General features: G+C 39.3%; 1 protein-coding gene across 1 annotated transcript in view; it reads left to right on the top strand.

Annotated features, from left to right (window-relative positions):
* LOC140238363 (transient receptor potential cation channel subfamily M member-like 2) overlaps positions 1-16,291 on the top strand; it is a 370,479-nt gene that overhangs the window by 160,521 nt on the left and 193,667 nt on the right. The window contains exons 14-15 of the mRNA XM_072318295.1: positions 10,864-10,870; positions 12,280-12,490. Coding sequence (XP_072174396.1) covers positions 10,864-10,870; positions 12,280-12,490 — 218 coding nt within the window. The remainder of the gene's footprint in view (positions 1-10,863; positions 10,871-12,279; positions 12,491-16,291) is intronic.

Below are 16,291 nucleotides of genomic sequence, written 5' to 3'. Positions count from 1 at the left end.
CACAAGTTCAGGTATGCTATTGTGATCACCTTTCATCTGGCATGCATTATGCTTCTTTATGGGGTCCAATATCTAAAAGCAACACATGCCATCTTTTCCTTTTTTATCAGGTGCATAATTCAGGTAACATTCTTGGAGCAGGGAGGGGAGAGCATTTCATAAAGTTTTTAATCAGTGATTGTCACTGACAAATTTGCTGCCAGCCAATCAGATGCAAGGAATTCTATAAATTTAAAAGAAATGTCAGTGACTGACAAGTTTCATGAAATGCTGCCCAGGGGATATAAAATTGCTTATCAACCATTAAGGACGTGTCCTGAGTATACTCAGGCTGACGTTTTCCAGGCTGTGGACTAGTCCTGAGTATACCTGGGCTGAGAGTGTGAAATGAACAGGCATTTTTTAACTTCAAATTTCACCAACCATAATGTACTTATGTTAGAAATGAATTATATCTTGCAGGACTACATACATACATCAAAGTTGCCATCTGTGTACAATTTGTCATGATTGCTCATATCTTTGATCTGTAAACAAGCAAAATGCTGGCAAACATGAGTAAAATTTTCATGACATTGGGACCTTCACAATGGTTGGGAAACTGATCGATGAAGAGGTATCAGCCGCACCCTCTAGTAATCTCATTTGCATGGGTATGTACACTCAGCAAAATAAGAAAGTAAACACTTTTTCAACTTCTTATTTTTCATAGAACATGTGGCTAAATATTAATGTTCGATATACCATGTTAAAGCTAATTTAACTGGCTAGCAAACTGGTAGGTCAATAAAAAGGGAAACTTTATGCATGAGTGAACGCATTTGTTTTTCTCCTCCAAGGCAAAAAAGTAAAAATTGCAAAAATGAACAAATTGTCATTCATGCCTAGCATTTAGTACCACCAAAAGACAAATTTAACACAATAAGAAACACAAATAATATGCAAAAATAATGCTATGATCCCTATAATGCTTTTGTAGCCCCAAAGATGAAGCAAAGCTGCAAGTACTGGATGATAATGAAGAGTCTTATGCCAAATCCAAATTCAGATGATATTACAGAAGAAGCAATATCAATAAAAAGGTAGAAATTTGAAATTTCATTTCAAATTAGGAAAATTGAAAATAGAATGTGGTTCTTGAATTTGTCTAATAAATTTTTAAATTCCAAAATTAAAAGATGAAATAAAGAAATTCTTCACATTTTATTACCTTTTGCATCTTACTCCAAGTGTCATTTGAAGTTTTAGTTAACAGAAGATTCTTATTTTTCCCTTCTAGTTTCCCACTTTGTCTATGTTTGAGTATATAATGAGATACAAGAGAACTAAGATTTATTATACCCCCACCCACACATAGGCCCGAATTCACGAATGTGGTACAATTGAAAGCATGGATTAAACCATGGACAATTTGTATGGAGCGCCAAGTGTCGCATGGCCTATTTTGTTACGAAATCAGTCATTTCATCGACAAAATGACCATTTTGTGCTGATGCAGTGCAGTGGCAAAACTGAAGCTATCAATTTGTTGATAGCTAGCAAACGCTCCAGAACTGCTCATAGTAGATCTAGATATAGACCTCCATCAGCCATCTAAATTGGCAGTCTAATCACAGATACTCATAGCACGTAGAATTCTCTTCACACTGTCAGTATAGTGCACACAGTAGTCGACCACAATCACAATGCTCACTACCCAACACAGACGCAATCGCAATTACCGTACTACTGCACACAGACAACATGGTGCTGCCGCGTCGATGTGCCCCGCAAAGAGAAAATGGTTCCTAAACAGCTCAAATCTCATGCTGAGATATCACCTGAGCATCCATCTGAATCGCAAGGATTCACTTTCACCACTGCCACCATGTTTTGATTAGCGTTGTCTATAAACAGTGGACACGAAATCACACTTGGTTCACATGACAGAGACACCAATTACTACATGCTTTCCTGTCCTGGCTCATAACCAATGAGCCTTTGATGCTTTAGTGTGTTCACGCTGTTGCTCATGCATGTGTACAAATTAGTGCATATTCATAATTATTCATACATATTCACACACACACTCACAATAGCTTGAGAATCAGAATTATTATTGTATGCAGACTGCAATAGTTGTTATTATACAAGATGTACAAGTACAAGGGATTCATGACTTGCACCACTGTTTATACTAACCAGTTTCTTCTGCATTTCGCATCTGTGCATCATGAACTTCTATGTGTTCATTATCAGTTGAGTGGAAATGGAAATCAAATGATTTGGTGATCAAAAAACCTGGAAAAAATGAACATTGTTCTTGCTCATAGTTTCATGCACTACAGTAGTAGGCCCTACATAGGCAAGAATTTTAGTAGTACTCATTCCCATTCATTGTGGGCGTAAAACTCAGATTAAAATCATTACAAGAGATTATAAAATGGGTTCAAGAATGTAGCCAATTGGAAGCGCTGAAATGAGTCACGTGTGCGTGCATTAATTTCTTAGTAAATGCACTAAGAAGAGTCTCTTTTCCACCTCCCTGGCCTGACGTACGTCACAGTGTTTACACTAGCAGTGCGCACTCAATCAGTTGTTACAAGTGCGTCACGCGCTACTATACGCGCTGTCAATCCTGTAAACAACTTCTAGTTCGGGCCACGGGCTGCCACAACAGCCGGCGGCCTTTCTTGTGCATAACACGTGGCGTACGTATACTCTTATACGTACGTACAGTACTTATGTGCGGGATTTCCGAGTGCGACGTGCGTAATTATGTTTGGGACGAACATCTTCGGACATCTTGACTTTTGAGCGAGTGCTACATGTAGCTGACTGGTATTGACCCACAAAGGTACGTGAATAATGCTGTTAGTTTTCGACCCATTTCATAAAACAAATGATGCACAGGATTATTTCGTGGCGTTAGTGAAGGTGCGGCGCGCTCGAGAGTATTGACAATGGTGCGACATGCACGAGGCGCATCACTAACACACTCTATCCTGTGCATCATTTGTATAATGAAGAATCATGAACAGCATTGGGCATACATTAAACAGGGACTAGTCTTGGTACGCTTAGTGCGCTTAGAAACACCAGTATAAAGTGCCATATATAAATGCACTTTGTTATTATTTTTATTATGCCTCCGCCAACGAAGTGGCCGGAGGCATTATGTTTTCGGGTCGTCCGTCCGTCCGTCCCTCCGTCCGTACGTCCGTCCGTCCCGTTTTGTTTTTGTCGATATCTCTAGAACCGTGTGGTGGTTTTACATCAAACTTGGTATGAGGGTATATCCTTGGGGGATAATACTTTGTGTGGATTTTAGGGTCACGGGGTCAAAGATCAAAGGTCACAGGTTATTTTTTTTAAAAAAGGTTGAAATTTCATGTTTTTCTCCATATCTCGCAAATGGTTCAAGGTATCTTCATGGAACTTAGTATATATGCATGTACCAATGGGCAGTGATTATCTAGGGAAGTTGGGGGTCATGGGTCAAAGGTCAAGGGGTCAAAGGTCAAGGTCAACTCCTCAAAATATCACTGCTTTCCTTATATTTATGCAATGCCTGAAGGATTTTTTTTAACTTGATGTATGCATGTATAACCCAATATATATTCTGTGGGAAGTTTCTTGCCAAAAGGTCAAAGGTCAAAGGTCAAGTGAAAGTGCTAAATTGCACTTCTTCCTCCATATCTCAAGTAACTCAAGGTATTATCATGAAACTTACATATTTATGCATGTTCTACCTAACAGTGATTCTCTTTGGAACTGTGAGGTCAAAGGTCAAAGGCCAGGTTTAGATAATACTATTTTACCATTTGATACTGAAATACTTTTTCTCAATACCTTGAAAATTACTCAATGCATAAACTTATAAAAGGGTCAAAAGTCAAGTAAAAATCATCAGTTCCCCCAAATACCTGCACTCTGACGTTTTAATCATTCATCCAATTAAACCTAGTTCTAGGAAAGTGAACATTCAGCACATCTGTGGCAAACCTGTCGTTTTAATATTTTGCCAATTGTGTGAAACTTTCATTACACATTGTCAAGACATTGTACTATAGTCCTATTAGGAGAACCATGCATTATGGCGGAGGCATACACCAGTCGCCGTAGCGACATTTCTAGTTATTTTTATTATTATTACCTCCGCCAAGGGAGGAGGTTATGTTTCGTTACCATTGGTTTGTTTGTTTGTTAGTTTGCCATGTGCAAAATAACTCAAAAAGTAGTTAACGGATTTGGATGAAACTTACAGGAAAGGTTGAGAATGACACAAGTAACAAACAATTAAATTTTGGTAGTGATCAGAGAATTTGGGGGGAGTTTATGGAGGATTTTTCATATTTTAACTGGTGGGATCAATGAACTTGGGAGTTCAAGCTGCGCATTTTTTTAGGTTTTCAAACGCGCACTAAAGTGCGTGCTCCAGTTTCTGCAGCTGGGCGAGGTGCACCACGCAGCTGAGGGCTTGTGATGTAAGAAAGGCTTCTATATTGGGAAATCGGGCAATTTTTCAGCATGTATACCTGTGGGTGTGGAAATCACTGATTTCTATAGAAGAGCCCAAAGAGCCTTTGCCCAGTGGTGGAGAGGAGAAAAATTTCTTTAGCAAGAGCAAGATCATCTGTGGAAAGTAGCTGCTTGGCGGAGGTCTGCGCTCTCAGAGTGCCTTTCTAGTTATCGTTATTATCATTATAGGGAGGTTGTAGATGAAACTATTATGGTTGCGTGACAATTATGGGGTCGTCATTTACATCAAATTCTCAGGGCGACATAATGTGATCACTTCATACTTCTTTCTCATGAACCTCTCCTGCCTCAAAATGGGTACGCCCATAAAGGCATATTTTCTTGAGAACAATGCTGTTGGAGCAGGAACACTGTAAAATGGGGAATGTTCGCGTGCATTTTAAAGGACAAGTTCACCTTCATAAACATAAGGATTGAGAGAATGTAGCAATATCAGTAGAACACATCATTGAAAGTTTGAGGAAAATCGGACAATCCGTTCAAAAGTTATGAATTTTTGAAGTTTTTGTGCAGTAACCGCTGGATGAGAAGACTACTGCAGTGTATGAATAACTTTAGATGTCAAATGCGTACAACAATATAAGGAAAATATAAAGAGAATTTCACAAAATTTCATCTTTTGAAAAAAGTACACATTCCCTTGACTCGTTACCGACATATGTTATGGGTAATATTATTCTACCTGCCTTTAGAAAGAGGCAAGTCAAATGCTTTTTTATTATGCAAAAAAAGTGAAAATATGTTGAATTTTCTTTACATTTTCTTTATACTGTTGTACGCATATGACTCACAAGCTGTAGTAGTCTCCTCATTCAGCAGTTCCAACACAAAAATTTTAAAAATTCATAACTTTTGCATCGATTGTCCAATTTTCCTCAAACTTTCACTGATGTGTTGTACTAATATTGCTGCATTCTCTCACTCCTTATGTTTATGAAGGTGAACTTGTCCTTTAATTTCGCGAATTTCGCGAGTGCCAACATTCGCAAAAATAAAATGCACACAAAAGTTCTTGTCTACACTGTATGCATTGAATGCTACTGGCAATTCGCGAAAATTTCAAGCCACAAAAAAGGCCATCGGCTCCAATTCACAAAAATTTCATGACGCGAATGTATTATGTTTTACAGTATATGGTTTGTACATTATCCAGATGTAAAGAAGGTGATATCTTTGTACAAATTCAAGAAAAAATATCACATTTGGTCTCTTTTATGTTTTTCGATAAACAAACTAAGATATCCTCCTAGTGAATTTTTGAGTCATGTGACAAAGATGGGTATTTTCAGATCACCACAGGATGGCATATTAGATTATAGGATTATCAAACTGATAAGTCTGTTAAGGCCAATGACTTATTTCCTGCAATATTTGCAGATCTATTGCTCGATTTGACAGATTTCATTGAAACAACTTTTTGTATCAAAGTGAAACATAGGCTTCACTTTTCTGCAGTCATCAACAGTTTAATGTACTCTAAGGTCAAAGGTCAAAATGTCAATGAACTTTCCCTGATAAGCACTGTCCTTACAGTATTGGGGTTTACTCTCAGTAACTTTCCACAGATTTGCGCTATGACCACCAAATTCATACCACAAGTACATAACCTAAAGATGCCAGTTGACTAGCACTGTAATGCTGGTGAATTAGAGGTCAATGACTTTATCTGTTAACCACTGTACACGTATTATTGGGGTGTACTCTCAGTGACTTTCCAAAGATTTGATCTTTGACCACCAAACTCACACCGCAGGTACATAGCCTAAAGATGCCAGTCATGTTGGAATATGGATGCAGTCTGAGAAGGTCAAAGGTCAAAAGGTCTATGAACTTCCCATTATAAACACTTAACTTCCACAGATATGAGCTATAACCACCAAACTCACACCACAGGTACACTTGTACATTGTACGTACGTAACCTATAAAGATGCCAGTCGAGTCCAAATGTTGGTGAAGTACTACAAGTTCAATGGTCAAATGGTGTATTCTTCAAAAGGTACTTTGCTAGATATGGCAATGTGGCATTAGGGACCTATGCTCTTTGAAATAATTTTTTGTGAGTCAGTTTTTACTGTAAAACCAGGACAACTTGATATTAGAGCCGCGGCCTTTTTCAAGGCGTGAAATTTACATGATTTGCCACTGGCATTCAATGCATATAGTGTAAACAGGAAAGTGAGAAGAAAAGGAGTGGGCACTGGATTAGTGTCCCTTGAACCATCCTCGGTGCCGTGCTCCCCCAAGAGACCTTTCCACTTGTTACGACCAAAATCACTCTGAGAATGGTCGCACAAAAGGAAACAATCAACTAATGTTCAGGCGGTTTATTAACAGTGATATTGTGGGTACAGACAATGATATATATATATATATACATATCTCAGCACAATGAGAGTGTAATAACTTACATGCATTGCAGCCACATGCAGTCTCACCCCTCCCTGGACGTTCACGTGGTAGGCCTACTGGTAGTTTGCAGGCCCAAACCCTTGTTGGTCGTGAAGAGATGTATTGATTAAGAATATTGATAATATAAACACGAACAGGTGAATAGTGGGGCAAAAGGCTAATCATAGTAATAAATGCCAAGCTAGCAAAGAAAAATACCAATCAAAACAGCAACAATCATGAAAATACCCATCCAGCTTTCAAATGAAAAAACAAACAACCAAGAACCATGATAAAATTTCAAATATCCTTGAAACTTCAGCGCTTAGAAATGTCAGTATTAAGCACGTTATAAATGTTATTTGTTATTATTATTATAATCATTATTACATAAACTGCATACACAATATAAGACATATTCAACTCCCATATGTCTTCATGATACACCAGGGAAGCCAGTTTTACCAAGGTCAGATCCTACTAGTAGTAGTCTCCATCACCATGACCACTCTATAGTAACACTTACGGGTACAAAATTTCCAACCGTGTTGTCTTAAGCCCGCCGCACACTATACAACTCATGACTATACAACCTTGAGACCATAAGACCAGGTGTACGACCTGGCAATGCACACTATATGACCTGACCTTACTACTAGTCTTACAACCGTTCTGGCTTCAGTAGGTTTTGCGCATTGCATGCGCTTCTGTACTCTTTGCATAATACTGTATCTTGATTGGCTGAAAGCCCACGACCAGTCCTGGAAATTCAACATGTCAAGTCTCTACAACTGGCACTAAGACCCAGTCGTATGACTGGAAACTGGCAAGACTGGTGACGTCACACTTCCAGTCTGAAGGTTGTATGACTGGTTGGATCGTATAGTGTGCGATGGGCTTTATTCATTCATGCCCTCCTGCCCCAATCTACCCTCAGCATTCATGTGCAAGGCAAAAAAGAGTAAAATAGTGTTTGTATGCACTAAAGAACTAAAACTGCACACAAAAATACATTAATGGGACCAGGTAAAACAAATGTCTCAGCAGATGTACTCAAATTTCCTAAAAATTATGATACGGGAATTGAACAAGAATTAACAATGGATTGATACATGTACATCAAACTAAAGAAAAAACTCTAAATGTTCTGACCCAAAAATACATTTCACCTGCATTGGACATTGTGTTGTACTTTGATTGAGACAAGAACAAAACAATGGATATTGTTAGACAGTTATTGTCAAAACTCAACTTTTCCTTGGCCGATTTTCAAAATTTTTGTATCTATCGAGAGCTGAATTAGTGCGCCCCAAGAGTGTATGTCATGTGTGTGCCTGCATGGAAAATGTAGATCCCGTATACACGTCCCTGTGAACACACACATCTCTACTCGACTATGTTCCCAACAAGAGAGGACCAAATCAGCACGGCACCATGAGGAATGAACATCAAACACCAGAAATAGCGATCAGACTGACCTCATTATATGTAAGAGGTCGTTTACTTTAATATTCGTTGGGGTAACCGATCCCTAATAATTCGTGCAGAGTGATAGGGAAAACCCTCAGGGCAGAGTGCCCACTCCTTTTCTTCTCACCTCCCTGATGTAGACAAGAACTTTCACGTCATGCATTTTAATATTGTCAATCTTGGTTCTCATGATATTTACAAAAATTTGTCTTACAGTAAATGCAATCAGAAGATACTGTCTTTCTTTTTGTTTTTGTTTTTATGCCTCTGCCGCGAAGTGTCACCGGAGGCATTATGTTTCGGGTTGTCCGTCCATGCATTCCATCCATCCTTCCATCCGCCCTTCCATCCCTAATCAATTTTGTGGACAGCATAGCTAAAAAACTGTTGAGGTATCCTGATGAAACTTGGCATGCATATGTATGAGTGGGTTGAGGACGTTCCTCAGTTAAAGTGAAGTCCATGTCATTTTCTTCAAACTTTCCATGCAGTAACTTTGACCCATCCAAAGCCCAGATATGTGAATAAAACCATAGGTTCATGTGCTTGTTTTTCTTCTACGGGACTTTGAAGAATATGACTAATCTGCCGTCCTGTACCAAAATGATAGCGTTACAGGATCAAGACCATGATGATTGGCAACAAAATCTGCAAGGACAAACTTAAATCCCCATAAATCTTTCAAAATCCATCTTATTTTCTCCAAATTTGCAAGAATTGCAGAAAAAGGTACCCAAAACGAGGGAAAGGTTTCAAAGTTAGGGTTTACACTCTCATTCTTGAGCAAGCAGTGCCCTCACGCGGCAGAAAACACCAAAATCTCTCAAATCCTTCTCATCCATGTTTTCTGTTAGGGGTGAGCTTAAGGACAACGTTCATCAAACTTATGCTGTACATTCAAAACCCATGGCATTTCCACGAAACTTGACCAAATTGTAGAAAAAGGCTTACTAATTCCAGAAAAACAATACGAAAACTCACGCGGCAGAAAACACCGAAATCTCTCAAATCTTCTCATCCATGTTTTCTGTTAGGGGTGAGCTTAAGGACAAGGTTCATCAAACTTATGCTGTACATTCAAAACCCATGGCATTTCCACGAAACTTGACCAAATTGTAGAAAAAGGCTTACTAATTCCAGAAAAACAATACGAAAACTGACGCGGCAGAAAACACCGAAATCTCTCAAATCCTTCTCATCCATGTTTTCTGTTAGGGGTGAGCTAAAGGACAAGGTTCATCAAACTTATGCTGTACATTCAAAACCCATGTCATTTCCACGAGACTTGACCAAATTGTAGAAAAAGGCTTACTAATTCCAGAAAAACAATAAAAAGTGGGGGTTCATGTGCTAGTTGTTGTGCTAGCAGTGCCCTCATGTGACATATATCATCGTAAGTCCCCAAAACCTGGTCAGGAACCTATGCAGGGATGCCCTGACAAGGTTGGTTCATAAAACTTATGCTGTACATTCAAAACCCATGTCATTTTTACGAAACTTGACCAAATTGTAGAAGAAGGCTTACTTATTCCAGAAAAACAATAAAAAGTGGGGGTTCATGTGCTAGTTTTTGTGCTGGCAGCACCCCCATATGATAGAAATCATCCTCAGACCCCAAAATCTGGTCAAGAACCTATCGTGGGTGCCCTGATTAGATGAGGTTTATGAATCTCAGGCTGTACAGTCAAAACCCATGTCATTTTCACAAAACTTGACCAAATTGTAGAAGAAGGCTTACTAATTCCAGAAAAACAATAAAAAGTGGGGGTTCATGTGCTAGTTTTTTCTGCTGACAACATGTCTCGTTTTAGTGCTAGCAGAGCCTCCTTGCGACAGAAATCATCGTAAGACCGTGTTACGGCACATTTTGGTAAATTTACCAAAATGTACAGGACACTGACGGCACATTTTGGTAACTTTCTGCTCCTCCACAATCATCACAAAAACAAATTGTAAGTGCAGTTGGTTTTTGTCCCCACCGAACGAGTTCGGCAGCCTAACGACCGTGTCACACCTTTCTGGGCAAGCTACGCGGGCTCGTTGCGATTAAGGTTTTCCCAGCACGCAGAAAAATTATCTCGCCCGTAGTTGCCCAGAGCTGCGCACGCAAGTCCAATTTACCCGCAGCCAAATTTTGAGCAGCACCTCGCAGGCAACTCCCACGCAGGTACTTCGCAGTCCCCGTATGCCGTCAGCGCGGCCGAGATAATGACATTCTGTCATCTCTGTTGGACTTCTGCCATTCCTTCTGATGAATTTCTGAGTTGTCAGCCCCCACGCGCCTGGCACGCAGGTCACACAGAATACCCGCAAGAAGAGCATAAGTAGCACGCATCCAGCAAGTAAGACACATATGCACAACTTGTGCAAATCCTTGTCCGCAGAAATTGTCCGGTATGCAGGAAAATCCTCACACGCAACAAGCCCGCGTAGCTTGCCCGGAAAGGTGTGACAAGGCCTTAACATGATTACGGGTAAAAAGGATTTGCGTGCGCACCTCCGGGCGACTACGGGTGAGATACGTACTAGGTTACCTGCAGGTCATCTGCGGGGACCTCTGGGTAGTAAAATTTTTCTTCGCAAGTCGTGCGCACGGCTCGCCTGGAAAGATGTGACACGGCCTATAAGAATTCGCGCGCGAGAGTGGTTTGTACGCAAAGTAGTATGCAACACGGACAGAAGCTAGAAAAGGACCGTGCCTATTTGATGTCAAGTACATGGTATATTTGATTTCAAAATGTATATAAATTTATGTTTACTATATCAATTTACATGAATTATATATAACTAAGCTTGAAATATTTTGTTTAAAATAATAACATCACATATTTTCACATTTTATGATAAAATTACAACTGATTACTTGAACACTTAAATTGGTTTTTAGAGGCATGGCTGTCAACTTGGTGAGTAGGGCATCAATGACGTAGCATCTTTTTTGCAGGCTCTTACACGATCGCTTGCAGGAATTATTATTCAAAAATCGCCTACGGGGACAGTTTTCAATTTAAACGCGTATAAACTGGTGAAAGGTTATATTTTTACTCTTCTTGATTATCAGTACAGTGAAAATCTCAGGACTGCCTCCCTTTAACTGTGACAATATAGCTATTGATCCAATGAAACCTAGTTCAAGGAGAGTGAACACTGAACACATTTGTTACAAACGTGTCATTTGATATTTGATGGCATAAATGGTATCCCGGGGTACCAAATAAAAATCAGCCATTTTGTTGTACCCTGGGTGCCAAAAAGAGGAAATTATTTTGGTGCTGGAGCTAGCGCGCACTATCCACTGCACTGCACTGCACTGCAGCACGCGCTAGTGGTAGCGCAGCGTGCCATGCACGCATAGTACACTACATTGTACATGCAGTGGCATATCACATGGGAATGACTATGTACACGCACACACAGTGCATGCATTTTTCTCTGGCTGTCCTCGAGAGGACGTGAGGTGGCACTACACAACGCGGTAACCCGGGGTACTACGGTACCCCGGGGTAACGCATGATGCATCATTTTGCCAGTTATGTAAAATTGTCATCACACATTGTCAGGACTTACTATAGACCTATTGGGAGAATAATGCATTATGACGGAGGCATACTAGTTGCCATAGCAACATTTCTAGTTTTTGTCTGTTTTTGGCAAGATACATAGGGAGAACTACGTCATGTATGTGTACATTAGTGATGCTACAATAGCATGACCATGACATCTATTCTTACAGTTGATTTTATTGTAATATGGCATTGTCATATCCCAATATACATGTATGTCTATATTCATCCTTACTTTCTGTTTCACATATTTTATTGCATTTGCCCAATACCCATGTTTCCTAAGTATAATTCACCCATATGATAACATTAAAATGTGGTCTTGACACTTCCAGAACAAAACATCGTCACCAACCAGTTCGACCAGCCACTTCGGGAACTCTTCCTATTTGCCATCCTCCAGAACAGGCATGACATGGCCCGCCTCTTCTGGGAGGAGGGGAGGGAATCCATTGCCTCGGCACTCACAGCTAGCAAGATTCTTAAAGCAATGGCTGACAAGGAAGATGACTCTGACCAGAGTGAGAGCATGATGAAACATGCAGAGTAAGTCAAGTATGGGTTTTGAGCAGGTCAATACTGACATTTGAGTGTACAATGATTTGCAAAAAAGATCTTGGAAAGTACATGTATGGTGACTGATGTGAAAATGTTACAGCATTTAATTCACAGAATTGTTATGATGTCACCATACCTTCAAAAACTGTCTTTTCTGAGGGGCATATTGCAGATACAGGCAACGTCGCTTACCTCGACGTCGGATTAGCCAAATATCACTTGTTCCTAAGGAGTTTCCATGCATTAAACCTTGCATAGCTCCAAAAAAAACCTCAAAGTTCGGTTACCTCGAAGGGAAACCTAATGTCCCGATCTTAATTTACTTATTGTTTTTCCCAGCATGTTGCTTGAATCGAAATTGCAAACATCACTCGGCATTTCCGATTAAGCGCGCATGGACAGCGAAAACATGTCACAAATCTTTTCACACTCGATTGTAAATATTCTGAGACCAGAACAATCGTGCGCCCAAAGAAATATCCGGTACACGGCTGGCAAGAAAAATCCCTAACACCTACCTACTCACGTACATGGTATGCACATAGCACCCGTGCCAATGGAGTGCTTACGATAGCACTACGCTCTGCCCCAGCATCTTTTTTTAACCACCGTCTTCTGACTTGCGATCGTGATAGTCATGCCGTGCGCGTAGATTTCTTAACAGTCGTGGCACACCTGCTTAGGTGTTGATAGTTATATCTTTGGCATTAATCACGGTCCACTGTCCAAACATCAATCTCCTGCATGGTGCTTTTCTAACTTTTTTCTTTTCACAAAGTTTATTTCATTAATTCTCCCCTGAGAACACAAGCACTGCATGAATACCTTTATTTTCAGCGATGTGATTATGAAAATATTGTGATGATATTATGATCTGGAAGTATAGGCCTAACATAATAAAGAATAAGTATGATTTAACAACAGTCTATTCTCATGAATTTTGATGTTACAGAATGATACGCTGTACGATTTTCAGATTTAAAAAAAAAAAATCATCATTTACTTTACCCCTGTTCTGACTTGAATCTTATTTGAAGTTTTGGTAATTTAATATTTTTCTTTTCTAGCACACCCATATAGGCCCCCTAAGATTGTTTCTCTTTTTTGATGCGAACAATCCTCTGGTAAATGTTTATGATTACAGATATAGCACTGTACTTAGAAGTCGTAGCCTGAATCTGATCTTGTGATATTACTCGTCACTACTGTTTTTAGGCAACCAAGTAACCCCATCCTTCGTGTGCTGCACTTACTATTGCGGCTGTATTATTACATGTTAATACGTGTACATCTCGTTTTGTTTGAATTTGCGTTGTACTGTCGGCTGTGAGTCACCCTCTACACGACCATTATTCTCCCAGTCACGCATCTGTGCATGCATACAAATACACTGTACGTTGCCGTTCTCTATATAATGTTTATTGCGCCAATTTCTCATCCATATATAACCACACGTTCATCTCGACATCAAAACAGCATAGCTAGCTAGGCACTGCTCGCTGACTATGAGTGCTGCTGGTAGACACACGGAAGACCGGTGCGTAGCGGTGCGACATTGCTGTCGCTCCCTGTAGCTCTTGATGTTCTTGGTGAGCTACATGTATACCCATATTTGTGCGAAATATTAAAAGTTTGTGGGTGCAAAGCTAAGAATGTGATTCTTGTGATTCTTCTTTAATTGTCTGCTTGGTAAATTTAGTGTTTCGATGGGTTTCTTTACATGACGTGTACGAGTATTACGCAAATGCATACGCGGTTTTCTGTAGACACACCACATCCACATGCAATGTACATTCAGCATGCATGTTCTGCAACCCCATCTTGCACTCGATTATGTACCGGTATTATTATGCCTCCGCCACGAAGTGGTGCCGGAGGCATTATGTTTTCGGGTTGTCCGTCTGTCCGTCCATCCTTCCTTCCGTCCGTCCTTCCGTCCGTAATGAATTTTGTGGACAGCATAACTAAAAAACCTTTTGAGGTATCCTAATGAAACTTGGCATGTATGTGTATTAGGGGGTGAAGTTGTGCCTATCAACTGTTGGGTGCACATGCTCAAGGTCAAAGGTCAAGGTCAAATACGTAAAATTTCACTATTTCCACCATATCTACGCAATGCCTGAAGATATTTTCTTGAAACTTAGTGTATACATGTATTACCAAATTAAGATTCTTTGGTGAAAGTTTGGGTCATGAGGTCAAAGGTCAAAGGTCAAAAGGTAGGTAAAAATATTAAAACTTATCTTTTTTCTCTGTATCTTGGAAATTGTTCAAGGTATCTTCATGGAACATAGTATATATACATGTACTGACTGGCAGTGAATATCTAGAGAATTTAGGGTTCATGGGTCAAAGGTCAGGGGTCAAAGGTCAAGGGCAACACTTCAAAATTTTACTATTTCCCTCATATTTATGCAATGCCAGCAGGATTATCTTTTTTTTTTTTACACTTGGTGTATGCATGTATAACCTAATAGAGATTCTCTGGAAGCTTTCTTTTTTCTTCTCTTTTTTTTTTTGTTTGCCTCAAAGGTCAAAAGGTCAAAGATCAAGGGAAAGTGCTAAACTAACTTTTTCCTCCATATCTCAGAAGTGGCTCAAGTTATCTTGAAACTTACTACGTATTTATGCATGTTGTGCCTGACAGTGATTATCCTATGAATTTTAGGGTCAAAGGCCAGATGAAAATGGTAACAATGAACTTTTCATTATAGAAATTGCACTTTTTCTCCATACCTTGAAAATTACTCAATGCATAAACTTATGAATGGGTCAAAGTCAAGTTAAAGTCCTTAAATCCCCAAGTACATGCTCTCCTATTCATCCAATTAAACCTAGGTCAAGGAAGGTGAACATTCAACACATTTGTGACAAACTTGTCATTTTAATATTTTGCCAATTTTGTGAAAATGTAATCACACATTGTCTACATGTACTTAAGACCCATTAGGAGAATCGTGCATTATGGCGGAGGCATACCAGTCGCCTTAGCGACATTTCTAGTCTTTTTGTTTTTATGGTTATTGTCCACCAAAAAATAGTGTTATTAGAAGAACATCGATTTCCATTCAATTCATTCATATTAAAGTCGATTCAATTCCAATTGACAAGCATGCAAACAGTCAGTAGGCACTGTAACAGATACCATCATACATAGATAAACATCGGATAAGTTGAAAAAAATTTGACGTACGTGGACCTCGAAGTTCGTATACGTCAAACCATTTTCTTCAGTCCCGACTAATTTGAGGTATGCAAGGTTGACTGTATGTTCAAATCATTTGTGTATTACATACAGTAAATAGGCCCAACGTATGATGACTACAGTCAAGGCTCAATACTCACTTTGTAGGGGATGGGCCATTCAGGCAACCCAAATGATAGAATTTCATTTTCTGGTGGCATGAAAAACGAAAGAAAAAGAAAAATCGTAAAAGATAATAAAACAAACCATTATGATAATCATCTGAAATTTGGCGGGTATGATAAAGTGCTTCAAATACTTTGTACTAGGAGTGAGAAGTAAGAAAGAAAAGCGTTACAAAATGTTATGATTTAATGAGACAGTAACATCATTATAAACCATGATGGTTATGATTTAATGAGACAGTAACATCATTATAAACCATGATGGTTATGATTTAATGAGACAGTAACATTATTATAAACCATGATGGTTATGTGAAAATTGTTGCAGTGTATGTATCGTAAAGGACTTCAAATACCACATGCACTAAGTCTAACATATTCAGTGCTGAGCTTGAGGCATAAATACATTTTTTCATGATA

This window comes from Diadema setosum, chromosome 14 (assembly GCF_964275005.1).
Source record: "Diadema setosum chromosome 14, eeDiaSeto1, whole genome shotgun sequence".
Lineage (NCBI taxonomy): Eukaryota > Metazoa > Echinodermata > Echinoidea > Diadematoida > Diadematidae > Diadema > Diadema setosum.
The sequence above is the reverse complement of the archived record's forward strand: the minus strand, read 5'-3'. Positions and strand labels throughout refer to the sequence as shown.